At 38.9% G+C, this 27,970-nt stretch overlaps 1 protein-coding gene across 1 annotated transcript; it reads left to right on the top strand.

The window, feature by feature from the left end:
* The first annotated feature begins 1,374 nt into the window (after positions 1–1,374).
* rasgrp2 (RAS guanyl releasing protein 2 (calcium and DAG-regulated)) lies at positions 1,375–25,567 on the top strand. Its single transcript, XM_084387916.1, has 17 exons — positions 1,375–1,538; positions 1,783–1,939; positions 2,866–2,968; positions 3,249–3,305; positions 14,022–14,153; positions 14,619–14,760; positions 14,869–15,042; positions 15,708–15,824; positions 16,147–16,428; positions 16,889–16,969; positions 17,245–17,352; positions 18,213–18,328; positions 18,443–18,584; positions 19,687–19,723; positions 19,804–19,965; positions 24,603–24,662; positions 24,792–25,567. The coding sequence occupies exons 2-16, from the start codon at positions 1,870–1,872 to the stop codon at positions 24,656–24,658; spliced, it is 1,779 nt and encodes a 592-aa protein (XP_084244042.1). The 5' UTR covers positions 1,375–1,538; positions 1,783–1,869; the 3' UTR covers positions 24,659–24,662; positions 24,792–25,567.
* Positions 25,568–27,970: the final 2,403 nt, after the last annotated feature.

Genomic DNA, 27,970 nt, shown 5'->3' on the forward strand with positions numbered 1-27,970 from the left:
AATTTCATAAGCTATAATTATAATATTTTAAGATAATATATTTATATATTTCTTGTTTAAAAAAAAAAAATAATAATATATATATATATATATGTGTGTATGTGTGTGTGTGTGTGTGTGTGTGTGTGTGTGTGTGTGTGTGTGTGTGTGTGTGTCATGTGACACAGTCTTCAGTGTCACATGATTTGATACTCAGTTATTATCAATATTTTTATATTTATAACCCGTGATACCTTTTTTTAGGATTCATTGATGAATAAAAAGTTTTTTAAAAAGAACAGTATTGATTCAAAATAGAAATCATTTCTAACAATCTTTACAATCACTTTTTTATAAATTTAACACATCCTTGCTGAATTTTTTTTTTCTTCTTTCAAAAAAAGAAATAAAAACATTATTGACCCCAAAGTTTTGAATGGTAGGGTATATTGTTACAAACGATTTCTATTTTAAATAAATGCTGTTCTTTATTTAACTTCTTATTCATCAAAGAATCCAACATTGATAATAACTGAATATCAAATCAGCAAATTAGAGTGATTTTATTCGTGATTTTGATTTATGATAAGGATCATGTGACACTGAATACTGGAGTAATGGCTGATGAAAATTCAGCTTTGCATCACAGAAATAAATTATATTTTAAAATATATTAAAATAGAAAACCATTATTTTAAATTGTATTAATATTTCACAATATTACAGTTTTTTCTGTATTTTTGGTCAAATAAATGTCAACTTGATGAGCTTCTTTCAAAAACATAGTAATGTTTCCAAACTTTTGACCGGAACTGTGTACATACATATATATTGACTGGTACTGGTAACGCTTTACAACAAGGTCTCATGTGTTAACAATAGTTAATGTATTAACTAGCAATGAGCAATACATTTGTTACAGTATTTATTAATCTTTGTCCATTGTTTGTTCATATTAGTTCACAGTGCATTAACTAATGTTAACAAATACAACTTGTTATATTTAACATGATCTAAGACTCGAATTAATGCTGCAAGAAGTATTGTCCATTCTCTTGTTAACTAAATTTGTTAATTAATATTAACTAATGAAACCTTATTGTAAAGTGTTACCCATTTTTTAAACATAAACCTCATAACTTTTTTAAATTCATGCTTAAAATGAGAAAACAAAATCAAGATATATTCTCTGACAACATCTTATGTAATTTTGCTTCTCAAATAAATATATATTAATGATGTTTAGATATTTTTATTTTTAAGACAAAAATTGTGATTTTTTTTAATTCTGTAACAAAAAAAATAAATTCTCTCTCTCCATTTTTTCTCACACCCCCCACCCATTTTTGGTGTGAAAAATGAGTCAAAACATTATGAACAGGAAATGCAACATCTGTACGTTTCTCAACTGACAGGAAAGCGAACAGGCAGTTGTACTCCGAGTGAACCTCAGTGAGGCCCTCTGCGGTTTTCAGTGCATAGAGAGAGGCCGTCCTGAAACACGGTGTTCATTAGCACTTCTGTTTTCACTGTTGGACCTCTGATGCCAGATTCAACGGGTAAGTTCCTTTGAAAGTATTTCTTCTACTGTTGTCTGAGAACGGTTACTATGGATCTTTGATTTTTCTTTTATGCACCTTGTTTTTCTCCGGATGAGTCTTGTTCGATGTATTATCCATGTGTGACCAGGATTTGTGTTCTTTTGATGAAAATGAAAAACCAGTGACACCTCTCACATCTAAACCATTCTCTGCTTTATTGATTCTGTTTCCTTTGCCGCTCATGCCGTTGCCTCATTTTCAGACTGAAAAAGAGAGGGATCAAAGAGAGGAGTGGAAAATTAAGTGGGGGGGAAAGGAGGGGCTGTGGAGAACAGTGAAGTAGAAAGGAATGGAGAGCGTTTCATCGGATCAGTCAGCCAGCGTGGATGAGCTGGTGGAAGCCTGCATCAAAGCCTTTGGTCAGTGCTCATATTTGCTTCTTCCTTCTCTTGTGTAAACAATCTGATCAGCCATTCGAAACAGCACTGGCTTTTTCAACTGTGTACTTGTGTCTGTTTATCAGTATTCTCTCCCACACTCTTCAATATCTCTCTATAGCTCTGGGGCCTTCGAGCAGGGACCCCCTATTACTATACAATAATCTTTTAGGGATGCACTAGAAAAAAAATGGTAACCTAAAAATAACATCTAAGTTAGAGGGATATAGTTCACCCAGAAATAAAAATTCTGTCATCATTTACTCTTGTTGTTCCAAACCTGAATGAGTTTCTTTCTTCTGCTGAACACAAAATAAGATATTTTGAGGATGATGGTAACCAAACAGTTGATGGACCCCATTGACTAAAATACTATGGAAGTCAGTGGGGTCCATCAACTGTTTGGTTACAATATTCTGTTTTGTGTTCAGCAGAAGAAAGAAATTCATACAGAGCAACATGAGGGTGAGTAAATGATGACAGAATTTTCATTTTTGGGTGAGCTATCCCTTTAACTGGTTTTATTCAAAACCCAAATATAATTTAATATTGCTGAATCAACCTAAATACATTAAGTTATACCAACAAAATATTTGTTTATGGGTTAAATCAAGTTAAAAACAGCTCTTTAAGGTAACAATTGCAGGTTAGCACTTTTTACCGTGTGGTCTATAATAACTTGCATTTCACTTAATACATTGTAATGTAGGATGGACAAAGAAAAATGTAGCTGAACTTTAGCTTTTAGACCTTTGGGTTGAATTTAGCTTAAAATGCTTGTTTCATTTAATGTATATTACATTTTTATAAGAGCAGAAATGTTCAAGCTATTAAATGAAAATCATAGGCTAATGGACTCATTTTAATTCATGTGCAAATCGCTGTCTGGTTTTCTGTCTTCCTCACAGACAACGAAGGCGCTCTGAAGGAGACGTTTCTCGTGCGAATGTTTCTCACCATGCATCCCTGGTTCCTGTCATCCAGTGACCTGGCCAAGAAACTCATGCACAAGTATCCTTCTTCCTAAGACCTGTCACATTATACTTTCTGAGAACTCTGCATTTCAAATAACTAGCATTAAAGTCAAATACCAAATAAATGCAAGTCTTTGTACATTTAGTTTCCGATGTGACAGGCGTGCTTTTATGCAGGACATTTAGCGCTTAGTACAATCGGCCACGGGTGGGGTTTGTCATTTATAGAGAGGGCTGACAGCATCACAAACTGTTTCCATCACTCTCCCCACAGCTGATAATAGTAATAAAGTGGAGCTACCTTGACAGTATTACAGGTCTCAGGAACAGGATTGTTCTGCAAATCGCCAGTCTCAGATTTGCCATCTTGTCAAGTAGGTTAAAGACCCATTTGTTCACCTATTTTTTTATTTTTTTACATAGACATACAAAAGCTTAATAACTGTACCTGCGCTACATGGCAGCTAAAAGCGTGACACCCAAGGTTTGGCTATTTCAGTAACACCCAATGCTAACAAGTGCATAAAATCAAGTACAGTCCTATCATTCTACAAACCTTTTTAGTAGAGTGGAGCATACCTTTTCTCTTCCAGTATCATTCCTGTCTGAACGTAAATGGCCTGTAAATGGACTTCTCACACAGACCTTAACCCCGCGTTATCATCTTTTAAAACCCCACCTTAAAGGTAGGGTAAGCAATTTTTGGAGTGGCTAGCAATAGCAAGCTAGCATTGAAAGCATGAGAGCCCACCCTCACTTCAGAGCGTTTCCAAAGCCACACCTCCTTCAAAACACATGAACGCACACAGCATGCAAAGCATCACGAGACAAGAGACGGCGTTAAACTACCTCATGTCTCAAAGCACATTACATTACAATAATAATGAACATAAAAGAGCACTGACCTGTACCACCTGACTGCTGCAGATTCATTTCATTTGGACCAAACGCAATGATTGGACAAACATTGTATGGGCCATCCACAGCATTTATATGTATAAGGATGTGAATAGACATTCAACCAGCATTACAAAAAATGTATCTGGAACAAATCACATACTTTAAAAGCAATGTTTCAACAGCAAGGTTAGCGGCGCTTTTAACCCTGTCACGTGAAATGTGTGAAACGAGGAGGTGAGACTAGAACCTAATGTTTAGCAACAAACAACCAATCATAAACCGAACAGCGTTGGCTTCATTTAATAATTCATGGGTAGTACACTGCGGTCAGAAACTTTCTCACGATGTGAGTTGTTCGCTGTTCGTTCCAGAGTTTGAGGGAAAACACTTTGTGTAATTTTAGCAACACATTATTTGCTGTTTGATAACGTAGTCAAGCAAAAGGCAAATCATATTTATTGCCATTATGTGTACGACGTTGCAGAGAGCGATACATAAACGCATTATCATTCTGATACATCGATCGACTTGTTGTATGAGTGGAAGTGGGACTAATTTGCATATTCATGGTTCCGCGTATACTGAATGAAGCAAGGGTTTAGAGTTACATTCATGCTATTTTAAGGGAGGAATTTTTTTTCCCACAGGAAAAAACATATAAATATGCCATTTTGGTGATCAAAGATTAGGTTTAAGGGACAAAATGATTGAGGGCACTTAAAAGTTTAAAATAAAGGCAGTAGAAAGCAGTAGAGGCTCCGTCGTTATTGTGTGGTTTGTGGTATAAAGGCAACAGTTCCAATGCATTTACAGTTAAATAAGATAAAAGACATCTAACATAACCAAATTGTTAATTGCCGTGGGCGGCAGTGGCTCAGTGGTTCATGTAGGTTGTCTACAAACCAGAAGGTTGGTGGTTCAATCCCCGGTTCCACCTGACCAAGTGTTGAGGTGTCCATGAGCAAGACACCTAACCCCAACTGCTCCCGACGAGCTGGATGGCGCCTTGCATGGCTGACACCGCCGTCGGTGTGTGAATGGGTGAATGTGAGGCTATGTAAAGCGCTTTGGTGGCCATAGGTCTGTGAAAGCGCTATATAAATGCAGTCCATTTAATTTTCATATTAAACATTGATAGACAATTATCACTAAATTGAGCTCTTTCAAATTACATTTTATATTAATTTAATTAAATTTATATGTAAAAAAATATTTTGACATAGATCCATATTTATTTCCATAATTCCATTCAAACCGTTACACTTCCATAGATTATAGATTCAGGGCCCACAACTTAAACGATTTCAAGTATTTGTTTATTTGTACATAATTTGGGCTTCCAGCTCATAAAACCCACAAAAACAGGATTTCAAAAAATTTGAATATTACATGAAATCACACAGTAATTACACAGTGATACCATGGTGATTGAACCAGGTTTTAGTTCTTTTGGCAGTGTGGGCAGGTGCAAATCCTGCTGGAAAATGAAGGAAGCATGAAGTGCTCTGAAAATGTCCTGGTAGACGGCTGCGTTGACTCTGGATTTAATAAAGCACAGTGGACCAAAGTCCTCTTTTCTGATGAGAGCAAATTTTGCATCTCATTTGGAAACCAAGTTCCCAGAGTCTGGAGGAAGAATGGAGAGGCACACAATCCAAGATGCTTGAAGTCCAGTGTGAAGTTTCCACAGTCTGTGTTGGTTTGGGGAGCCATGTCATCGGCTGGTGTTGGTCCACTGTGCTGTCCACTCAACGCAGCCGTCTACCAGGACATTTTCAGAGCACTTCATGCTTCCTTCAGCAGACAAGCTTTATGGAGATGCTGACTTCATTTTCCAGCAGGATGTCACTGCCAAAATAACCAAAACCTGGTTCAATCACCATGGTATCACTGTGTAATTACTGTGTGATTTCATGTAATATTCATGTTGCCAGTTAACAAAATAAATTAATTGACACTGAATCACGTTTTAGATTGGCTTTATTATTCTCTATTTATTGAATCACTTGTTTAAATTTCCTTTAAGCTTTTCAATGCTCTGAACTGAATGGTTCAACAAATAACAGGTGATTGTTTGGAATCACTCAACCTCAAATACTAGATTACACTATTCAAGTGTAGAAACTCAAAATGTATAGTTATCAAAACAATATCTTTACAGAAATACCAGTAAAGCCTTATAAAGTGTCAATTTCTTGAAGTACAAATTATTACAAATGTTAGGGCACACTTTCGGGGTGAAACAATACATTTTGAAAGCAAACAAACACGGTAGTGGCACCCTACAAAAACACAAAACCACTGTCAGCATTTTCATCATGTGCATTAAAGCACTATTTCACAAAAAAAAATCAAATATAACATACACAAGACATTATGCACCTCATTCACATTTGTTTAGCACATACACATTACATTAAGAACTTACCGAACTCTTTTATAAAGACTTCGTAATGCTGGTCACGTGCATCAATCAAACATCTCCAGCCATCTCGAACTCTAACCACCAAAATACACAGTATACATACACAGAATGAAACGAGCATAGCCTATTACACCAGATTAAATGATGATTATTACATTTACTTACATAGAACCTCGATTAAACCAAGGATGATAATCATCTTTGCACACGACTGAATGCGTCTCTCATGCACTGCTTTAGCCGTCTTTCTCTGTATCGCGCTATTATGACGTCATCATAAGGGCTCGCTTTTCTTAAAGGGGAAGTACTCTCTAGCTTATAAATTCAGATACCACCCGGCTACATTCTCCCCTGCTGACATGTCAACGCCCTCGGTGACAGCGTAAGAATTTCTCAGCTCTTTAACTGCTTCTCGGAAGAATACGGTACCCAAATTAGCTATCATTTGAGAAACAGCATTATGATTTAGGGCTGATCTAGGCTCATGGTGTGGATTTGAATGTTGACCCACATTAGATCTGGTACTCCTTCGAAGTGTGGGCAAACTAGAAACCCCCCCTTCCTCCTGAAACCCTCCCCCAAGTTCTATTCCAGCCGGAACCTCGGGATCACAAGGAGACACCTCGGGAGCTTCCATCTTGTTTTCAGCTTCAGTTTCAGTCCGTACAAGACTTTCAACCACACTTGGGCCAGTACATTCCACGAGCACTATGCCCTCCTCCAAACTCTCATCATCCACATCCACTGTTGAAGCCTCATCCACTTCCACATTAGACTCAACATTTCCCTTGCGGGCCACTGGAGTAGGTACATGCACACAGGGTCTGAGATCCACCCGATTCACTCTTTTGATGGGCCCTCCTTCCACAGGCTCCACCGTATGAGTGGTCCCTTGAATCTCTATCACCCGGTATTGGGTCGAATGCCAAGCGTCCTGGATTTTATTCCTTCCCAGTGGTCGATTCCTCAAGTATACGATCTGGCCAACCTCAATGGATGGACAATACACTTTATCCTGAGCATGTGCAATTCGCTCTGCTGCTTTTTTCTCAGCGTAGACCTTGGCACGTTCATGAGCCTCCTTCAGCCGTCTCTGATGCACCACTAACCAGTCATGAGTCGGCTTAGCTCCCGATTCTCGTCCCAACAGTGCATCCACAGGCAAATGAGGGTCCACGCCGAACAATAGATAGAAAGGAGAATACCCGGTTGTGGAATGCGGGGTAACGTTGTACGCATAGACCAGCTCGGCAAGATGTTCAGGCCACCGTCTTTTGGTCTCGGGAGGAAGTGTTCGTAGCAGCTCATGTAGAGTGCGATTGAAACGCTCGCACTGGGCGTTTCCAGTCGGATGATAAGGCGTGGTACGGCTTTTCTTAACCCCATACAGCTTGCACAATTCTGCGATTACCTCACTTTCAAAATTGCGCCCCTGGTCTGCATGTAACCGTTCTGGGACTCCGAATTTCATGAACCACTCCCTCAGGAGAACTTTAGCTGTGGTGTCAGCTTTCTGGTCCCGCGTTGCAAAAGCTTGCGTGAACTTGGTGAACACATCAGTGACAACTAAAACGTTCTCCCTTCCATCAGTGGCTGGCTCCAGTAAAGTGAAATCTACAGCCACCACCTCTAAAGGCCGGGTAGCAAGGAATGACTTCATGGGCGGGTGTACTTTAGGCTGAGGCATTTTAGTGAGAACACAGCGCTGACAGTTCTTTATCCACTGCTCAACATCCCCATACATTCCCACCCAGTAACATCTTGGCTTCAGCAGTTGCAGTGTCCTTTCAATTCCCTGATGCCCCATACCAGCATGCACGGCCTCAAGCACCTGGGTTTTCAAGCAGGTGGGGACTAACAGTTGGAAGCACTCTCCATGACGCACATCCTCCACAACACGGTACAACAATCCCTCATTTTCCCTTAGACGGCGCCACTGCTTCAGCAACGCTCGTACGGATTTCGACAGGGCTTTTACTTCCAAGCCTGCAGGTTTACGTTTCTGGTCCCAAAAGATCTTGAACTCCTTCAGCACTGGATCTTGAGTCTGAAACGTGGCCAACTGCTCCTTAGAATAACCAGGCCAAATAGCAGTACTTCCTTGAGCCTCAGTGCTCGCCAGCCCACGAGTTTCCATGGCGCGCATTTGACGGACCTCGCACCTCTCTATTCCAGCTTGAATCAATTCAACATCAAGAGCAGTCCCACGTTGTGCCAGGCTACAAATAGTCACACAGTCATCATACTCTGCATCTTCCTTGTCTACCACGGGCTCCCCTGCCAAGGGCTGCCTAGACAATGCATCCGCGGCTTGATTACATCGACCAGGTCGGTACTGGACATCAAAATCAAATGCCGCTAACTGTGCTACCCATCTCTGTTCCAGGGCTCCTAATTTGGCAGTGTTTAGGTGACACAGTGGATTATTATCCGTGATTACGGTAAATTTGGAACCCAGCAAGTAGCCCCTGAATTTATCAGTTACTGCCCACTTGAGGCTCAGCAGCTCCAACTTCATGCTGCTATAATTTTTGTCATTCCTTTCAGCATTCCGCAATCTTCGGCTCGCATAAGAGATCACTCTCTTCTTTCCCTCTTGCTGCTGTAGAAGAACGGCTCCTAACCCCTGATTGCTTGCGTCAGTCTCAAGGATAAATGGGGCAGAGAAATCAGCAAATCCGAGCACGGGCGCAGTAGTTAATTTCTCCTTCAAAGCATCAAAGGATGCCTGACACTCAGGACTCCAACCATTGACGACCTTTTGGTTAACTTTAGCAGGAGGTCCCTCGTGCAGACACTGGTTGACTAAATCATGCAGCGGCCCTGCGATTTTTGAGAAGCCAGAGACAAATCTCCTATAGTACCCACAAAAACCGAGGAATGACCTCAGAGCTTTCAGAGTAGTGGGTACCGCCCACTGCTTCACAGCAGAGATCTTGTTAGGGTCGGTGGCTATACCCTCAGCAGATATCTGATGTCCCAAAAACGTCACTGTAGACTGTAGGAAGTGACATTTCCCTACTTTGACTTTAAGTCCGGTCTCCTGCAGCCTTAACAACACAGTCCGCAGCCTCTCCAAATGCTCGGGAAACGTTTTTGAGAACACCAAGATGTCATCCAAATATACGAGCATAATCTGAAAAATGAGATCACTCATGGTGGTTTGCATTAACCTTTGGAAAGTGGCGGGACCATTGCACACCCCCATCGGCATTCTCAGATGTTCGTACAGCCCAAATGGTGTGGTAAAGGCTGTCTTAGGCCGATCCTTTTCTGCAACAGCCACCTGGTGATAACCACTGGCTAGGTCGATGCTTGAGAAAAACTGGGCACCTCGTAACACATCGAAACTCTCATCCACTCGTGGCAGTGGAAAAGCGTCCCGTTTGGTTTTCAGATTTAGCTTGCGGTAGTCCACGCACAACCTAATACTACCGTCGGTTTTTCTCACCAGCACCACTGGAGATGCATAGGCGCTTGAACTCTCCCGGATAACACCCTTTCTCAATAGCTGCGCTATATGCTCCCTGACCTCTTTGTACTGGTTTGGCGGAACTCTGCGATATGGCAGGTTGATTGGCACATCATCCATCAGGTTAATCTCATGTTGTACTCTGTCTGTAAATCCGAGCTCCTCATCCCCTACGGCGAATACATCGGCATATTCGGCGAGTAATGCTTTTAACTCGGCTTGCTGCTCCACCGTACCTCCAATGTCCAGCTGGGATATCACTTTAGACCACTGCTCTTGCCTTGATGGTGATTTGGCCCCCATAGAAATCTCTTCTGCATTCGCAGAAATACGTTGGAATGTTACCTCATGTCCTGGGTCATTATCCACCAACTTCACTTTCGACAAAACTCCAATGCGAGTCCTAGGGTGCAACCACACATCTTCATCAGACAGGTTAATAACTTGGACTGAGCCCTCGTGATGGTGTGAGCTTACCACAGTCGGCATAACCAGCACACCTCCTGGCAAAGCTAAGTGTGCTGGCTCTAACAGCCACTCGCTTTCACCTTTCGCACTCACTGACCAACCTTTTGCCGTCACTGTCGATATAGAGCCTGCTGGCACATGCACCATATTTCTCCCTGCTACCCGGGCCAGCCGACTCTTAGGAACATCACAGGTCTGTGCTTGCTGGAACACATTCCTCCAATCAGTCTCTAGCCCCCCTTCCAATGGAGCCTCGAATTCAGACTGCACTATCTGCCGGCACTGACTAATGATGTTCATCCCCACAATACAGGAAACAGCTTTTGAAGTGAGTGGAGGATCCTTTACCACTAAGAAACCGCAATTTGGAATTTTCCTGCCCATCGTTTCTACCTCTAACTCGAGGTATCCTAAGTACGGGATGTCCAGCCCGTTTGCTGCAGTAAGCTTGAGCCATCCAGCAGTCGAAAGCATGTCTTCATCATCACCCCCCAAATGCTGTCGAAAGAAACTTTCAGATATCGTACTCACTTGGCTGCCTGTGTCCAAGAGACAGGATACTTCTATGCCCAGAACCTTAATATTTACTTGAGGACATGTCCCCACTGCCCGCTTCAACAGTTGTTCTTGACTTGAGTCTACAGGTTGCCCCTGGATTGCTCGACTCACAGCAACCCGGGCGTCACATTTCCCGACTCAATGGAACGGGTTGCAGGTTTCTTAGAGTTCCGTTTCTGGGGACAATTTCTTGCAATATGCCCGGCTTCTTGACATTTCAGGCATATGGGCTTACCATCCTCGGTGAATCGTAACTGGGCTCGTGTGTTATTCACCCGCAAGTCCCCAGCCCCCTGTCGTTGTGTCATTAATCTATTAACGGCCTGGGTTAACTCAAGGATCTGCCTGCCCTGTTCAGTGACTACATCCATTACCTTGGATAAAGTGACTGGGTTGTGGCCCATGGCTTTCACTTCTGCACAGTGTGCACTTTCACTATAGGAGCCATAAGTACCACTTCGACTTTTAGTGGTCCGAACCCTCCCAGACTGCTCCTCCCAGCCCCATAGATAAGCTTCCTCCCTCACTTCTACCATAGAAGACTCAGGCTTGTCTCTTACATACCGGCGAAGTTCCCGTCTGAGTGCAGGGTCTCGGATGCCCTCTACAAACTGGTCTCTTAACATCGTCTTTTCATCTCCCACAGACTCTGGTGCACGCTTAGTAATCTGACTGAGAGCTTGAGCGAGTGCATGAGAGAAATCACGAACCTCCTCCCCCTCTTTCTGCTTACGACTATAAAAGTCCTGGAGGAGTTGGGAACTGCTGCGCCTATCAGTGAAAGCCTCTCTAAGGTAAGTAAGTATATCAGTGGCTGCATCTGTGTCTACATCGCTTCGCAGTCGAACCTCTTCTAATGCAGCACCTCGCAGCAAAGACATAACAAAATCACACTCATCATTTGGTGTTAAGTTTCGGGCTCTTAAAGCACGCCCAACCTCATCTACAAACTCATCTACTGTTCTCCCATCTTTTTCAATGTCCCCTGTAAATGGGCTGATGTGACGTTCTCGAGGCACATACACATAAGTCTTATTAAGCCCACCCTTCAAAGACTCAAGTGTGGCCATTGCTTCATCGTGCTTTTGACTAAGTTCTCTTAACCTTAGACGAATGTCGTCCTCTTCCCCATCTGAAGGGTCAGACATGTTGAAAGTCAAAGTCTTGAGCGTGGCAACTAAAAGGGACCGTCCGTGCCTACTTCAGAAATCCAAGGGAAACGCACGTCACCACTCCGTCTGCTCCGTCACGACCTGGCCAATTCCCACGACCCGTCACTATTCTGCGTCGAACACTCCGTCCTGTGATCGCTGGCTCCTTCTATGCAAGACGCTTCTCTTCACCACTACCGTGTTTGCTCACCCGTGTGCCACTAACACTTAACTGACACTGGCAAATCGATTTATAAAAGAACCCCACTCCTGGTACCAAATTTTGTTGCCAGTTAACAAAATAAATTAATTGACACTGAATCACGTTTTAGATTGGCTTTATTATTCTCTATTTATTGAATCACTTGTTTAAATTTCCTTTAAGCTTTTCAATGCTCTGAACTGAATGGTTCAACAAATAACAGGTGATTGTTTGGAATCACTCAACCTCAAATACTAGATTACACTATTCAAGTGTAGAAACTCAAAATGTATAGTTATCAAAACAATATCTTTACAGAAATACCAGTAAAGCCTTATAAAGTGTCAATTTCTTGAAGTACAAATTATTACAAATGTTAGGGCACACTTTCGGGGTGAAACAATACACTTTGAAAGCAAACAAACACGGTAGTGGCACCCTACAAAAACACAAAACCACTGTCAGCATTTTCATCATGTGCATTAAAGCACTATTTCAAAAAAAAAAATCAAATATAACATACACAAGACATTATGCACCTCATTCACATTTGTTTAGCACATACACATTACATTAAGAACTTACCGAACTCTTTTATAAAGACTTCGTAATGCTGGTCACGTGCATCAATCAAACATCTCCAGCCATCTCGAACTCTAACCACCAAAATACACAGTATACATACACAGAATGAAACGAGCATAGCCTATTACACCAGATTAAATGATGATTATTACATTTACTTACATAGAACCTCGATTAAACCAAGGATGATAATCATCTTTGCACACGACTGAATGCGTCTCTCATGCACTGCTTTAGCCGTCTTTCTCTGTATCGCGCTATTATGACGTCATCATAAGGGCTCGCTTTTCTTAAAGGGGAAGTACTCTCTAGCTTATAAATTCAGATACCACCCGGCTACATTCAATTTTTTTTAAATCCTGTTTTCGTGGGTTTTATGAGCTGGAAGCCCAAATTATGTACAAATAAACAACTAAATACTTGAAATCGTTTAAGTTGTGGGCCCTGAATCTATAAGCTATGGAAGTTTAACGTTTTGAATGGAATTATGGAAATAAATAAACTTTTCCATGATATTCAAATTTTTTGGAAAGGGTCTGTATTACATGCATGTATGGTAGTAGCCTATTTAATGTCATTATACTAATATGCGCGACTTTTTCATCTGTGTTTACTGACGTTATAGTATGTTCCGAATCAATGCATTTTGTCAAGAGAAGTGAACTTCGACTGATATCCCGTGCTCAGGAAATGGGGAGCAGTGAACAATGAAGCAACTCTTTTGCAGCTTCTCGTGCATGACGCTGCAATCTAAAACCTTGATGCTCAAGTTTAAAAAAAAATAAAAATCCATTCCACTTCCACATTTCCTCAGGGGAAATATTTTTGCTTTTAAAAATGTGAGACGCAAAGTAGTGAAATATAAATAGATTTTAACTTAAACACTGCTTTTTTTAGAGGTTTTGTCATGTGTGAGATGCTGCCAAACATGCGATATGCAGGTGCACTAGTCAAGCACATCTGTCTATCGCATTTACAGAGAAACAATAAAAACATGTTATGTGTGAAGTGCACAGACCCTTAAAGAGGACTTACTCCCTATTAATGCTAATGGTTTTGAAATTACATGTGCAAAAGCATCTATGTGGTGTTTATGTGTCCAAAAACTATTTGGCCATCTGGTGTAGAATTCCTGTAAAGATGTGATATTCTGTGTCATAAGGCAGCTGGGTTGGATCACAGAAGTGTATTGTGAATTCACATAAAGCAGTTGAGGCAAGACTATTCACTGAAAATACTCGTCCTCCTGATGTCTTGCCCAGACCTATTTCATGCACAGCTACACTGTGTCATAGTTCTCTCTGTCTTCTGTCTCTTTTTCTCTGTCAGGTACTGGATATCTGAGTTCCCAGCTGAGTTTGACCTGAACCCCGCACTGGCAGAGCAGATCCGCGGTCTGAAAGAGCGACTGGAGCAGAATGGAGATGTGAGGCGTAGCCTGCTCATCGACATAGACAGCATGTGAGTCACAGGGCCACAGTATTCACCCAAAACGCTGCTCCTTTGATACGGAGGGCTGGATAATATGGACTGAACATCACAAACAAGCTGCATGTCTGAGACACTCAAACAGCTGAGAAGTTATAGGTCAATGACAAATTAGAATGTCAAAGATGATGGAAAAGTCTAGTTATATATATATATAACGTTGGCCTTCATTATAATCTAAAAACCTTTCAAAGATGTGTATTCAAGCAATATTGTATGAACTGCATTTCAAATACTTTAGAATCACCTAATAGATCCAGAGTGTCAAGTCAATGAGTCTTTAGTACATATTAAACTTAGGTGTCTATTTTTAAGTTAAATTAAAATCTACTTAAATATCAAATTAATATAAATCACTAATCCAAACTATAGCCAACATGATATATAGGCATATGGCGAAAGAACAGAAATACAATGTCTTGTTTGTTTTGCCTGTAGCCCATCATACGAATGGCGACGTCAACTAGATGAGACTGTCCAGAAGAAACGCAAGACCTCACTTCTTTTTGACCACCTTGATGCTTCCACCCTGGCTGAACACCTCACGTATATGGAGTACAAATCGTTTTGCAAAATTCTTGTAAGTCTCTTAATTTAAAGATGAAGTATTAATCACATGTTTGTGCTTGTAATAGCATGACCTCGAGCCTTATTTCATATCGCAAATGAAAAATCTGTTCCCCCTCAGTTCCAGGACTACCACAGTTTCGTGATGCACGGCTGCACGGTGGATAATCCTATTCTGGAGCGTTTTATTACTCTGTTTAACAGTGTTTCCCAGTGGATCCAGATCATGGTTCTCAGTAAGCCTACAGCTCAGCAGAGAGCCACTGTCATCAGTGAATTCATCGAAGTGGCCCAGGTTAATCCAACTCGCTTGCTTGCTTTTTATTTAAAGACATGTAATCTGTTTACATGTAATCGGGATCCAAAAGTCTGAGACCACATGGCAGATCTGTGATTCAGAATCTAATTTAACTGAAAACAAACAGAATGTTTTAGGATTTTAACATTCATATATATATATATATATATATATATATATATATATATATATATATATATATATATATATATATATATATGTGTGTGTGTGTGTGTGTGTGTGTGATCATATGATCTTATAGAAACGGGAAAAGGTCAGATGTTTTTATTAGAGTCCGGCTGTCAGTCTAAATTCATGTTAATTTTTCAATTTTATGATGATAAAAAATAAAATGATTCAATTATAAAAATGCAAAATAGGACTGATGGTCTTAGATTTTTGGACCCCATTGTTTTTATTAGGTCTGGACTTATAGTTGGTTTGTTGTGTGTGGTTCAGGTATACCCTACTTTATAGGGACAAAATGCTCTCACAAAGATGTCAGTATCCCTTGTCCTTGTGGGGAAATTGTTTTGGTCCACATGAGGAAAACCGCTTATAAAGGGTTAGGGGATATAAACTACCGCTTGTACAGTATAAAAATCATTATGTCTATGGAATGTTCCCATAAAACATGAAAATGCATGTGTGTGTGTGCGCAGAGGTTACTGCAGCTGCAGAACTTTAACACACTGATGGCTGTAGTGGGTGGGCTCAGCAACAGCTCCATTGCTAGACTCAAAGATACCCAGGCGCTCATCGGCAGCGAGACGCGTAAGGTAAGGACTGCCAGAGAGCAGCTTTTATAAACACACCTCCAATACTGGCGAGAAAAACAAACAGCTGTAACACTCCAAATCTGGCTATGGGAGATAAGATTCTTAAGTTCCACTTTGCTTTAGGTGGCTTGAGTGCCATTTTCATACTCTCTGCCAGATTGCACAGAAATATCAATACTCAAGTCAAGTGCTCCGTTATCAGGCAACCAAACATGAGCAGAAATATATTTTACCCATGTACCAACCTCTGAAATCCCCTTTCCTCATATTTCGGCTGCAGCGACCTTCATCCTAACTGATGGCCTCCTCTGTGTTTAATCAGGTGTTTGATGGATTGGTGGAGCTGGTCACTTCCTCTGGAAACTACAGTCGCTACCGTCAGCGATTCTCTGAATGTTCGGGATTCCGCTTCCCCATCCTCGGGGTGCATTTGAAGGACCTGATTGCTGTCCATGTGGCCCTGCCTGATTGGTTTGACCCAGAGAAGACTAGGGTCAACCTAACCAAGACCCATCAATTGTATGCCATCCTGGAAGAGCTGGCGCTCATTCAAAGCACTCCACCCAATATAGAAGCCAATTCAGACCTGCTGAATCTGCTTATAGTGAGTCTATTATGGGTGGGACGGGTTTGCCGTAATCAAAATCCAGTGATGGCAAAGCTGAATTTTCAGCATCATTACTCTAGTCATTACTCAGAAATCATATGCTGATATGGTGTTCAAAGAAATATTTCTTATTATTATCCATGTTGGAAATGGTTGTGCTGCCTAATATTTTTAAACTTTATTTCAGGACTCTTTGATTAATAGAAAGTTCAAAAGAACATCATTTATTTTAAATGTTTATATATTGTTTGTATAATTTTATAAAGAAATAAGTATACATAAATCATGACAGAATTTTTACTTTTGGGTTAAATATTTATTTTAAATATACATTTTTTCAGTGAATTGATATTTAAGCAGGAAACGTTGAGGTTGATATAGCCTTTGAATGATTTGTCAAATCTACATCAGTTATCAATTATTGTTCATCATTTGCATTTCTTCTGTACCTGTCTAGGTGTCTTTGGACCAGTACCACTCAGAGGACGAGATATATCAGCTATCTTTACAGAGGGAGCCTCGCAGTATTAAACTATCAGTGAGTCACCCCAACGACACACCATCTGCTCAGATAGCAAATCAGTGGCCACCATGAGGTAGAACCACCAATTACAACCACTCCTGACACAATTTGACAGATTAATTGCCCCATATTGCTTGCATAATCCACTTATGTAGACTTGCAGCTGGGAGACTGAACAACTACTCTATATTTATTATGTTCATGCAACGGACGCCAGTCATTTATCCATATCTACTGGTGCCTTATTTCCACTTGCTAAGTGAATACACCATTGATTTCTGGCTTCTTAGACTTCCAGCACAAAGTCACAGTCTCCCCTAATAGAAGAGTGGGCATCTTCAGTCAAACCCAAAGCAGATCCAGCGATTATCAACAAGCACATTGAAAAAATGGTGGAGGTATGTGACATGCACTACTTTCAATTAATTTATTGTAAGTCTCAGATAAACTGATTGCACAGAATATAGTTTTGGAATAGTAAGTAAAGTTTAAAGTAAAGTGTATGTATTCACAAAATGTATGCAATAATGAGCTGTGTAAAACTAGAACAAACTAACTATGTTGGATATCTGGGACAATGGTCAGTTATAAAGTTTGCGTCATTCTATATTATTTTATATTTATATATCTGATATATACTATGTGTTCGATAAAACAGTATTGTTTTACTGTATCACAGTGACTCCATCTGTTGATTACATCAACAGGTGGTGAATAGTGACTTTCTTTCATTCACTAATTAAATAAGGAACGAAATAAATGACTGATGTTATGAGTGAGTCATTGAATAAGTTACTCAACCAATTTGTTCAAAAACACTGATTAATGCAAAGTGAAACAAGTGACTTACCTTATGAGTGAGTCATTGAATCATTCACTCAACCAATTAATTTAAAACACTGATGCATTCAAAAATACAATAAAAAAAGTGACTGACCTTTTGACTGAGTCATTGAATCATTCACTCAACCGATTCAAACATTGATTAATTCAGGAACATAAGTGGAAAACTTTCAAACTGTTCATTCTGATTTTTGTTTGGAAATATTTTCATTTGGTGGAGCAAAAATAACTGATAATATTGTGTCTATAATAATAGTGTGAAATGTAAGTTACGCTGTATTAACTTTATATTTATAGAATGGCTGAATAAAAGAAAGATCACGCTATTGCATAAATTTGACAAGTTTTCCAGAGAGCTGTGTACTAAATGATTTTGCGGTGAAAAAGAACTAATCGGAAGATGTCTTATTTTCAGTCAGTGTTCCAAAATTTTGACACTGATGGCGATGGCAACATTTCCCAAGAAGAGTTTGAGATCATCAGGAGGAATTTCCCTTACCTTGGCAAGTTTGATGAACTGGACCAAAACCAGTGGGTTTATCAAGACATCTGTCCAGTTTATCTAGAGGAATTATTTCTCCACATTTGTCAAAGTCTCCAGTACAGTAAAGGTCCCATCTTTCTCTTTTTCATTTTCTCTCCCAGGGACTGTAAAATTAGCCGACAGGAGATGATTGAGTACTTCACAAAGGCGAGCTCCTTACAGAACTGTAAGATGGGTTTTGTTCATACTTTTACAGAGACGAGCAGCGTCAAGCCTTCATTTTGTCGGCACTGCTCTCGCTTGGTGAGTACACATTTTATTTATGGCTCGAATTCTTTATCTTCATCTCCAACGTGATGACAACCCACACATAAGATGAAATAAGATCTTTTCACTGTCATGAGAAACATCCATATCTGTATTTATTTCAAAAAGCACAGATGTACATAATGCCTATTTTATTATCACTCAGAAGCCAGATTGTATTTATGGCTTGAATTTGTTCATGTTTGTCTCCGATGGTGCTTGTGCTGTTTTCGCTCAGTGTGCAGCAGTGTGTTTTTGGGTGTGTCTGAGGGAAAGATGTTGTTGTGTTCACAGTCGGTACTTGGGTGTAGATTGTAACCACTTCCTATTTTCTAATTTCCTGTCGAGATCCACCCCAGAACAGAACCTGTTTTCCTTTTTCTTTCGTGTTCTTTTTTTTTTAGCCAGCATTTTTTTTTTAAAATGTTCAGTGAATGTAATTTAACATGTCATTAAATTATCATTAAAATATTTTCATATAAAGAAATAAGCAGTATTTCTGAAAAAAATAACAATATGTCAACTCACATGACATAGAATCCAGTCATATCATTAGAGCAATGAAACAAGAATTAACTATATTTTAATTTGGTAGAAAACTAAATTGAATATACTATATACACTAGCGGTCAAAGGTTTGGGTTAGTAAGGGGTCAGTTTTTTATAGAAATTAATACTTTTATTAAGCAAGGATGCAATAAATTGATCAAAAGTGACTGTAAAAAAACATTTATGTTGTTATAAATAAATGCAGCCTGGGTGAGCATAAGATTCTTATTTTAAAAACATTTTTTAATTCTTATAAACCCCAAACTTTTGAACTATTTTGTTAGATTATTAATTTCTTAAATGTTACACTCAAATCAACATGTCTGGATTTCTATACATCCAATTGTGAATAAAAAATATGAATATAGTTCCAACTCAAAGCGTCCTACAATGTCAACTGACTGGATTGAACAAAATGTTTACAAACTGTGTTATATAGCTAATTTTAATAAACTGAAGAACCCAGAATCCTTTTCAAACTGATTTTTTTCCAAGTTTTTCTTACATATTTTGTCATTTTGAGTTATTTTATATATGCTAATTCTTGCAGATATGGGGATTTTTCAAACAGCGATGCAAATGCAAAGGTATGAAACCAAATTAACTGTGTGTGTTTTTATGTGTGTGTGTGAATGTGGCATTGTGACCCTCCTGTAATTTTTTTCAGTGTGTGGGGTGAGCTGTCATAAAGACTGTTGCAATCGTTTGGCCATTGAGTGCCGCAAGCGGGCACAAAGCGTCAGTTGTCACAAGGACGTTTCCTTTAAGGCCACGCGCTCATTCAGCTTTCCGCCTCCCACCAGCACAGAGCCGATAGCAGAGTCCCCAGGTAAATGCACATTAATACGCAAGTGTACTTGAATACAAGACTCACACACACACGCAAGTTGCATTACACAATCCAACATATATATATATATATATATTTATATATTTATATATATAAATATACCTTAACCAAGTTAAATTGTTTTTTAAATCAAAATGTGACTCGTATTTTTACATATTTGACAAAGAACAGATGTATTCTACTTACAAATAAAATAATCAACAATATATTGTAAATGTACCTGCAAATAAATTAAATTAAATTAAAATTAAAAACTATTTTACTGTAAAGGTCCATGTATTGTTACCAGTTCTCAGTGATATGTGTCGGGTCCCCGCTATAAAAACAGTAACTTCCTCAAATGTTTACAGAACAAGCGGGAACCCACACTGTTAGAAAAATCTGTAGAAATTACAGTATTACTGGCAGCTACTTGCCAGTAACTTACTGTAGATTTAAATTGATGTTATTTACTGGCAACAATTTGTTCAAAATGAAATGAACATTAAACATTAACAAGTCTTTATCTTTACAGAATAAAACTAAAATAACAGCCTCATGCAAAGCATTCTGGGAACCAAAATCTGAAGGAAAAACAGAAAAAGGTTGATGAAGATTTCTGGTTCCCAGAATGCTTTGCATTAGATTGTTATTTTATAGTTTTATTCTGTAAAGACAAAGACTTGTTAATGTTTAATGTTCATTTAACTTTGAACAAACTTTTGCCAGTAAATAGCATAAATTTAAATCTACAGTAAGTTACTGGCAAACAGCTGCATAACTACAGCAAATTTTTTACAGTGCAGTTTTCCTGTATCTTTCTCTATTTCTGTTATATTACATGATAGAAAGTATAAGGTCTTCTCAAGCTGTACGGCAAACCTATCTAATCTGCTGGCTGTTACATGTCAAACTAAGATTGCTGAGGGGGGGGGGGGATAATACTGTCAAGTTAGCACTTTTAAACATCCATTCACTTAAAAATAAATCACTTCTAGTAAATGACTTAAAGGGATGGTTTGGAGTAAAATCAACCTAGGGTCCTTTGCACCATGACCTCGTGGGTCATGGTGCAAAGGGCCCTAGGTTGATTTTACTCCGAACCATCCCTTTAATAACCACAAACAGCCTAGATTTTATGCTTCTAAATGAAACTTGGCTAGAAGACAGTTGCAGTGCAACAGTCCTCAATGAAACAGCCCCTCCTAACTTTTATGAGTGTCTGCAGAGTGGGGAGGAGAGGTGGGAGTGTAGCTGCTCTATTTAAAGATGTCTATCAATGTAAGCAAGTATCATTTGGGAATTACATGTCTTTCGATTATATCTGGGCATTGTGTTAAAAGGTGCTCCACGCATTTTACTTAGCGTTATTTACAGGCCTCCAAAATACTCTCCAGCCTTTGCTGAGGACTTTACAGAACTGTTATCAACAATTTCCTCAGAGTTTGACTGCTTTTCTATTGTTGGGGATTTTAATATTCACATAGATAATGCAGAAACCAATATGGCAAAAGAAATCATAACTGTTTTAAATACTTTTGATCTGATTCAACATGTACACGGACCCACACACAATCGTAGACACACTCTAGATTTACTTATAAGTAAGGGTCTAAACATTTCATCGATTGTTATTAAGGACGTAGCACTGTCTGATCATTTCTGTATTTTCTTTGATATATTGATCTCTCCTACTATTGAAGCTAGATCTGTGTCTGTCAAGAAGAGATGCTTAAATGAGAACACCAGTGTGCTATTTATGAAGGCCATATCTTTAACACCAAGCATATCTGCGGACTCTGTTGATTCTCTCCTTGAGTCCTTTAACTCAAAAGTACAGAGTGTAACTGATGATATTGCTCCTGTGAAAGTCAGGAAGAAGAGTGGCAGACAAAAAGCACCATGGAGAAACTCAACAGCAGTGCAAAATATGAAAAGACAATGCAGAAAAGCTGAGCGCATGTGGCGGAAGAAATAAATTGTAGTCCATTATAACATCTATAAAGACAGCCTTCATGCTTTCAATGTGGAACTAGGCAAAGCTAGACAGACTTTCTTCTCAAATATTATAAGCAGAAACATAAATAACACACGCACTCTTTTTGCTACTGTAGAGAGTCTAACAAACCACCCCCCCAGCCAGATTCCCAGTGAAATGCTCTCAGACAGCAAATGCAGTGAGTTTGCTTTATCTTATCTGAGAAAATCTGGCACTGAGGTAAGACAGATCAGACCACATCCTCAGAAAGTTACTATGTCTGATTTAGAAGAAATTAATGGTAACATTTTGGAAGAAACAGTACAGCACTTTAAAACATCAACCTGCGCTCTTGACACATGCACTCCACACCTCCTTTTTCAAAAGTGTGTTAAACTGCTTAGAAGCAGATCTCCTAGAAGTGGTAAACTCCTCAGTTCTCTCTGGGACTTTTCCAAAGTCCCGTAAAACTGCAGTTGTCAAGCCCCTCCTGAAAAAGAGCAATCTGGATAGCAACATATTGAGCAATTACAGACCAATCTCAAATCTTCCTTTCATAGGCAAGATCATTGAAAAAGTTGTCTTCAATCAGCTGAATAACTTCCTAACCTCAAATGGATACTTTTGTCAATTTTCAATCTGGTTTCCGACCACATCACAGCACTCATAAAGATAATAAACGACATTCGGTTAAATAGTGATATTGGCAAAACATCAATTCTGGTACTACTCGACCTCAGTGCTGCATTTGATACTGTCGATCATAACATACTTCTTGACAGGCTGGAAAACTGGCTCGTGCTTTCTGGGATAGTCCTAAAATGGTTCAGGTCATACTGAGGAGGGAGAGGTTATTATGTGAGTATAGGAGACCATAAGTCTGAATGGACATTCATGACATGCGGAGTACCTCAAGGCTCAATTCTTGCGCCACTCCTGTTCAACCTGTATATGCTCCCAATGAGCCAAATAATGAAAAAGAACCAAATTGCTTACCACAGCTATGCAGACGACACACATATCTACTTAGCCTTATCACCTAACGATTACAGCCCCATTGACTCCCTGTGCCAATGCACTGAAGAAAACTTTCTTCAGTTAAACAAAGACAAAACCGAAGTCATTGCGTTTGGAAACAAAGATGAAGTTCTCAAGGTGAACGCCTACCTTGACGCTAGGGGTATAACAACTAAAAATCAAGTCAGGAATCTCGGTGTGATTCTGGAATCAGACCTTAGTTTCAGTAGTCATGTCTAAGCAATAACTAAATCAGCATACTATCATCTCAAAAATATTGCAAGAATTAGATGCTTTATTTCCAGACAAGACTTAGAAAAACTTGTTCATGCTTTCATCACCAGCAGGGCGGATTATTGTATATAAATCACTCAATGGCCTAGGACCTCAATACATTGCATATATGCTCACTAAATATGAACCTAACAGATTGCTCAGGATCACATTAGCTAGAAATACCAAGGGTTCCCTCTAAGCTTGGTGAGTCCGCTTTTAGCTACCATGCCAGCCGCAGCTGGAAACACCTTCCAGAAGAGATCAGATGTGCTCCTACAGTAGTCACATTCAAATCCAGACTGTTCTGTTTAGCTGTGCATTTACTGAATGAGTAATGTGCCACTGTACGTCCGACTGATAACACTGTACTTTATTTTGCATCCTCCTTTTTATTCTAAACTGAACTCAAATGAGAATTGGGTAAGAGAGATGAAACCATGCTGATGGCCTGGGTCTGTGGTGGAGTAGTGAGTTTGACGTGATTAAACTCGAGGTTCTGTGGGGTGCGGACTGGATCGATTCCATTCCAAGAGCTTCCGAACAAATGGGTTTTTGGGGTGCGGACTGATGAGGCAGTGAACCCGAGGTTAACCCGTGAGTCAGTCCTAGAGTTCCTCCTGTCCGATTTTAGGGAAAAATCGGGTCTATCGGAGACGTCCAATATTTCTTAGGCTCCGAAATAACACCACAGACACAGTTTAATCACCATGGGAAAATCTCAGAGTAAAACTGGGAGTTGTGAAAAATATGATACACCGGTGTTTCGCCAGATGAAAAGTTTACCAATGAAGCACACAACAAAGGATGATTCCAGGAAATAGTCTTTTAATCAAAACCCTCAAAGAACAGGAAAAGAAACTCAAAAACAACCATCCAACAAAGACGACGACAGAACACTTGACAGTACAAGACTAAGACTTAAATACACAGGTGACAGGGAGGAACTGATTGACAAGATAATTGACACACAGCTGAACCAAAAGAACTAATGAGGAGGGTTACCATGGGAACAAATGAATGGCGGGAAACTGAACAAAAGAAACAAAGAATAGAGTCCAAAAAACAAACAGACATGTCACAATATCTCTTTTAATTTCTTTTATAACTGTTTTAATTTTCCTTGATTTTATTTTGTGATTATATTAATTCCTTTCTTTGCCTTGCCTTGCCTTGCCTATTGTCAAGCTGAATACAATTCAGTGTGATTGAAAAAACATTTGTAATTCAATTTTAAAAAGCATTTTCATTAGTGGTCTTTACCCAGTAAAACCAGATCCTGTCTAGTGTACCATACTATCTATCTCTTGAAGAATAAACGATGATAGTAACTCTCTCTCTCTCTCTCTCTCTCTCTGTACCTCCACAGTCATAACAGACGGCTCTCAGGAGGAACATGATGAGGTTTTTGATGTCCACCTTTGATGAGGTAAGAAAAGAAGATGCATATTGCCAATACATTCACCTCGTGGTTGAGAGATTTTTCATTAAGTCTTTCTCATGAAGAGAAATCCATCAACTGGCATTAGATACGTTCCTCTCCTCTCTATTTCCATAGGAACATCCTGGAGCAAATCCATAAGCAACCGCAGCAGCAGACAGCGAGCAGCACTGTTCTCCAAAGCAGCGTGTGTTTGTTCATGCGTTTATTGTCCAATGTGATCCATTCTCTTGAATTCTCATACTGTGATTTCTCGTGGGTTGTTACTCAGAAAATAGTACATGGATTTAAAATAAATCAGAAAAAAGTACCACTGTTAAGTTGCAACATTTTTGAAGAGGTCATTTATTTTTTTCCCCTGCAGTTTCCTGAACTTATCAAGGAGGTAAAGGTTTTTTGTTAACACAAGAAATGCTGTGGCGTGATTGGAATGACAAAAATAAATAAAAAATAGCACATCACATTTATATATGCAGTATGATCATCTGACACTGCGCATAAGTGAGAATTGTATTATAATCGAGAATAGGCTACTATTTATATTGGAATTCCTGTAACTGCATGATTTCATTGATATCTTTAATTCTCATGATATGAATTATGAAGAGGGGACAAGGTCACATGAATGACGTGTTGCAGACACCATTGTACCTCGGCCATCTCTCATCACAGGTTTTAATTTCACACCAACAGAAGGCGCTGTTGTTCTAAATTGAGAGATTGATATGACAAGATCTTGTGCTGCCTCATTTGCTTTCTGATTTTATGTTTATATTATTATTATGCATCTTAATCATTTGCTTTCTGTGATGTAGGCTACATTTAGTTGTTGTTGTTGTTGTTGTTGTTGTTGTTTGCCTCGGGGATAAAAATATAACATTTCATCACATTGATAGTATAGTCTACTGTCTGTTTGTCATTATTTTTTATTTTTTTATTTGATCATAAAAAGATATGACATTGTCAAGGGATGTTGCTGAGGAAACGGCGTCGTCGACATATTCACTGTCCATCAAACAGCTCTAAGCTGAAAACGAAAGCAAGATAAGCAAGTCTGAAGGATTTTGTATTGCACTATTTACTGCAAACATGCTGTGTGAATCAGCTGAAATTGGCCGAGATCAGAGGGTTAATCTAGCAGGTTGACCTTTAGCTACAAAGCTACATTTATGTTCACAGTTAAGTTGTGCTTTCCACTTGATCAACATGAGCTTTTAAAGTTATTTTTTAACACTTCGGTGAACCGTGAGAGAAAAAATTGCTATGAAACCACAGGCGGCAGTGTGGGCAGGGCTTAAATCACAAACTTCAAGGCTTCTATTACTGTCTTCAGTTCCGTGCGTACAGCTGTAGACTGTAAAGAAAAAACAAGTTATGTGGCATGTCAAATGCTTTGCAAATGCAAATTCACTGAGAATAAAAATATATATGGTTACAGCTAGGCTTCGAAAAATTACCCCAACATATCAGGTATGTATAGGCAGTGTTCGAATTGAGGGGGGTCCGGGACTTCTCATTAGCATTCAAGGGAAGGCCCCAAAAAAATGACCTTGGGGTCTGGGTTTTCATTAAAACTAAAATACTAGAAACATAATTTATTACGCAATATATATATATATATATATATATATATATATATATATATATATATATATATATATATATATATATATATATATATATATTCTTTCACAGACATTTTTCAGGCTTTTTTCTGAAGGCATTTACAGACCACGACGTCGCTGTGTAACTGGCCAACACGATCTCGTGAAAGTGTGTATCTATAGCACCAATTTTATTTCTTGTGCCATTTATACGCCAAAAATAGTTTTTGAGAAATAAAGAAATACATTTCGTGCTACAGACACGCACTTTCACGAGAGTCTGGCAGAGTGAATCCTCATTTTCATCTCACGATGACGGTAAGATAATATTTCTTTCTTGTATGATTGTTTGGTAAACCTAATTTACTGATACTGAATAAGTGTTTATCTTAGAACCGAACAGTCACTATTATTATAATCTTGGTCTGTAAATAGTATTTTTTTTTTTTTTTTTTTGGTCTTTTATAATAGTCGGACATTTGTAATTAGCCATTAACGTAATTCTTAGAAAAATAAAATCTCGATTGAAGCTAGCAACCCATTCTGAATTAAAAATATAATTTTAAATCTAGTAACCTTAACTAGCCTACTCAATTAAGGACATTATTAGCCTACTGATGAAAATGTTCATTAGGTGAAGGCTTTTTTGTCAACGATAACAAATATGAGGAAATATATGAATCATGACAATAATTACACTTTTTTTTCCAAACAAACTGATAAAAATATGACGACAAAAAAGAGAAATTGTCTCGATGGCGAATTTTCACAGACTGTGATGACGTGTTTAACGGTCATCAGCTTCGTAATCGTATCAAATTCTCTATTATTTTTTAGGCCACTGTGTGTTGTTCTAAACAGCAGTTAATGAAGCAATGCTGGCACTCTCTTTTAAAGAAATGCTGTGCTCACCATCGTTTTTGTTCTGTTTATTCTTCACAACACTGACACAACACTGGTAAGATTGTTTCAATACTGGTCCTGAATGTGTTAAAAGGAGTAGTTTACCCCCAAGAGCTTTGACACAGTTCGAACACTGGCTATAGGTATTGTGTGGAGCCTGTATTTCAGAGTTCATCATAACCATAAGTTATATTGGTAACACTTTAGAATACTGTTCCACCATTAACAAACAACTACACAGGAACAAATGAGTAACGCACTCTTAACATTCAAGTAACTAGGCTACTATTAACAAACAAGAAACTCTGATTAACAAATTAGTAAGAAATAGCGTTCAGTTGAATATGGTAGTTCACTATCCCAGAGGAGTACTAAGAACTAATATATACATGTTCATAATTCACATGAATAATGCATAATGTATAGGCCTAATTAATTCTAAAGTGAAGGTCATGGTAACCCACTATGACTCAAATATTACCAAATCCTTCAGAAGGATTTACTTATTTGGATCAGTATTCTAAAGTGAAAAACATGATAACTCTCTAGTAATGACTGGGAATAATATTATTATTAATAATGATTATTATTATTTTCCCCGCAGTTAGAATTAAGAATATTTTGAGCATGTAGCTACCATGTGGCTTCAGTGGCAAGACTGTATGCAGCTTATCACTTTGTGGATTCGTAAGATGATACTATAACACCACACAAGGTCGAATATCAATATTTTCTTCTATTTCTGGAGGATTTTCGAAAGTGAGTAGTGAGAGGAAACCGCAGCAGAGG

Source organism: Rutilus rutilus (assembly GCF_951802725.1).
Source record: "Rutilus rutilus genome assembly, chromosome: 18".
Classification (NCBI taxonomy): Eukaryota; Metazoa; Chordata; class Actinopteri; order Cypriniformes; family Leuciscidae; genus Rutilus; species Rutilus rutilus.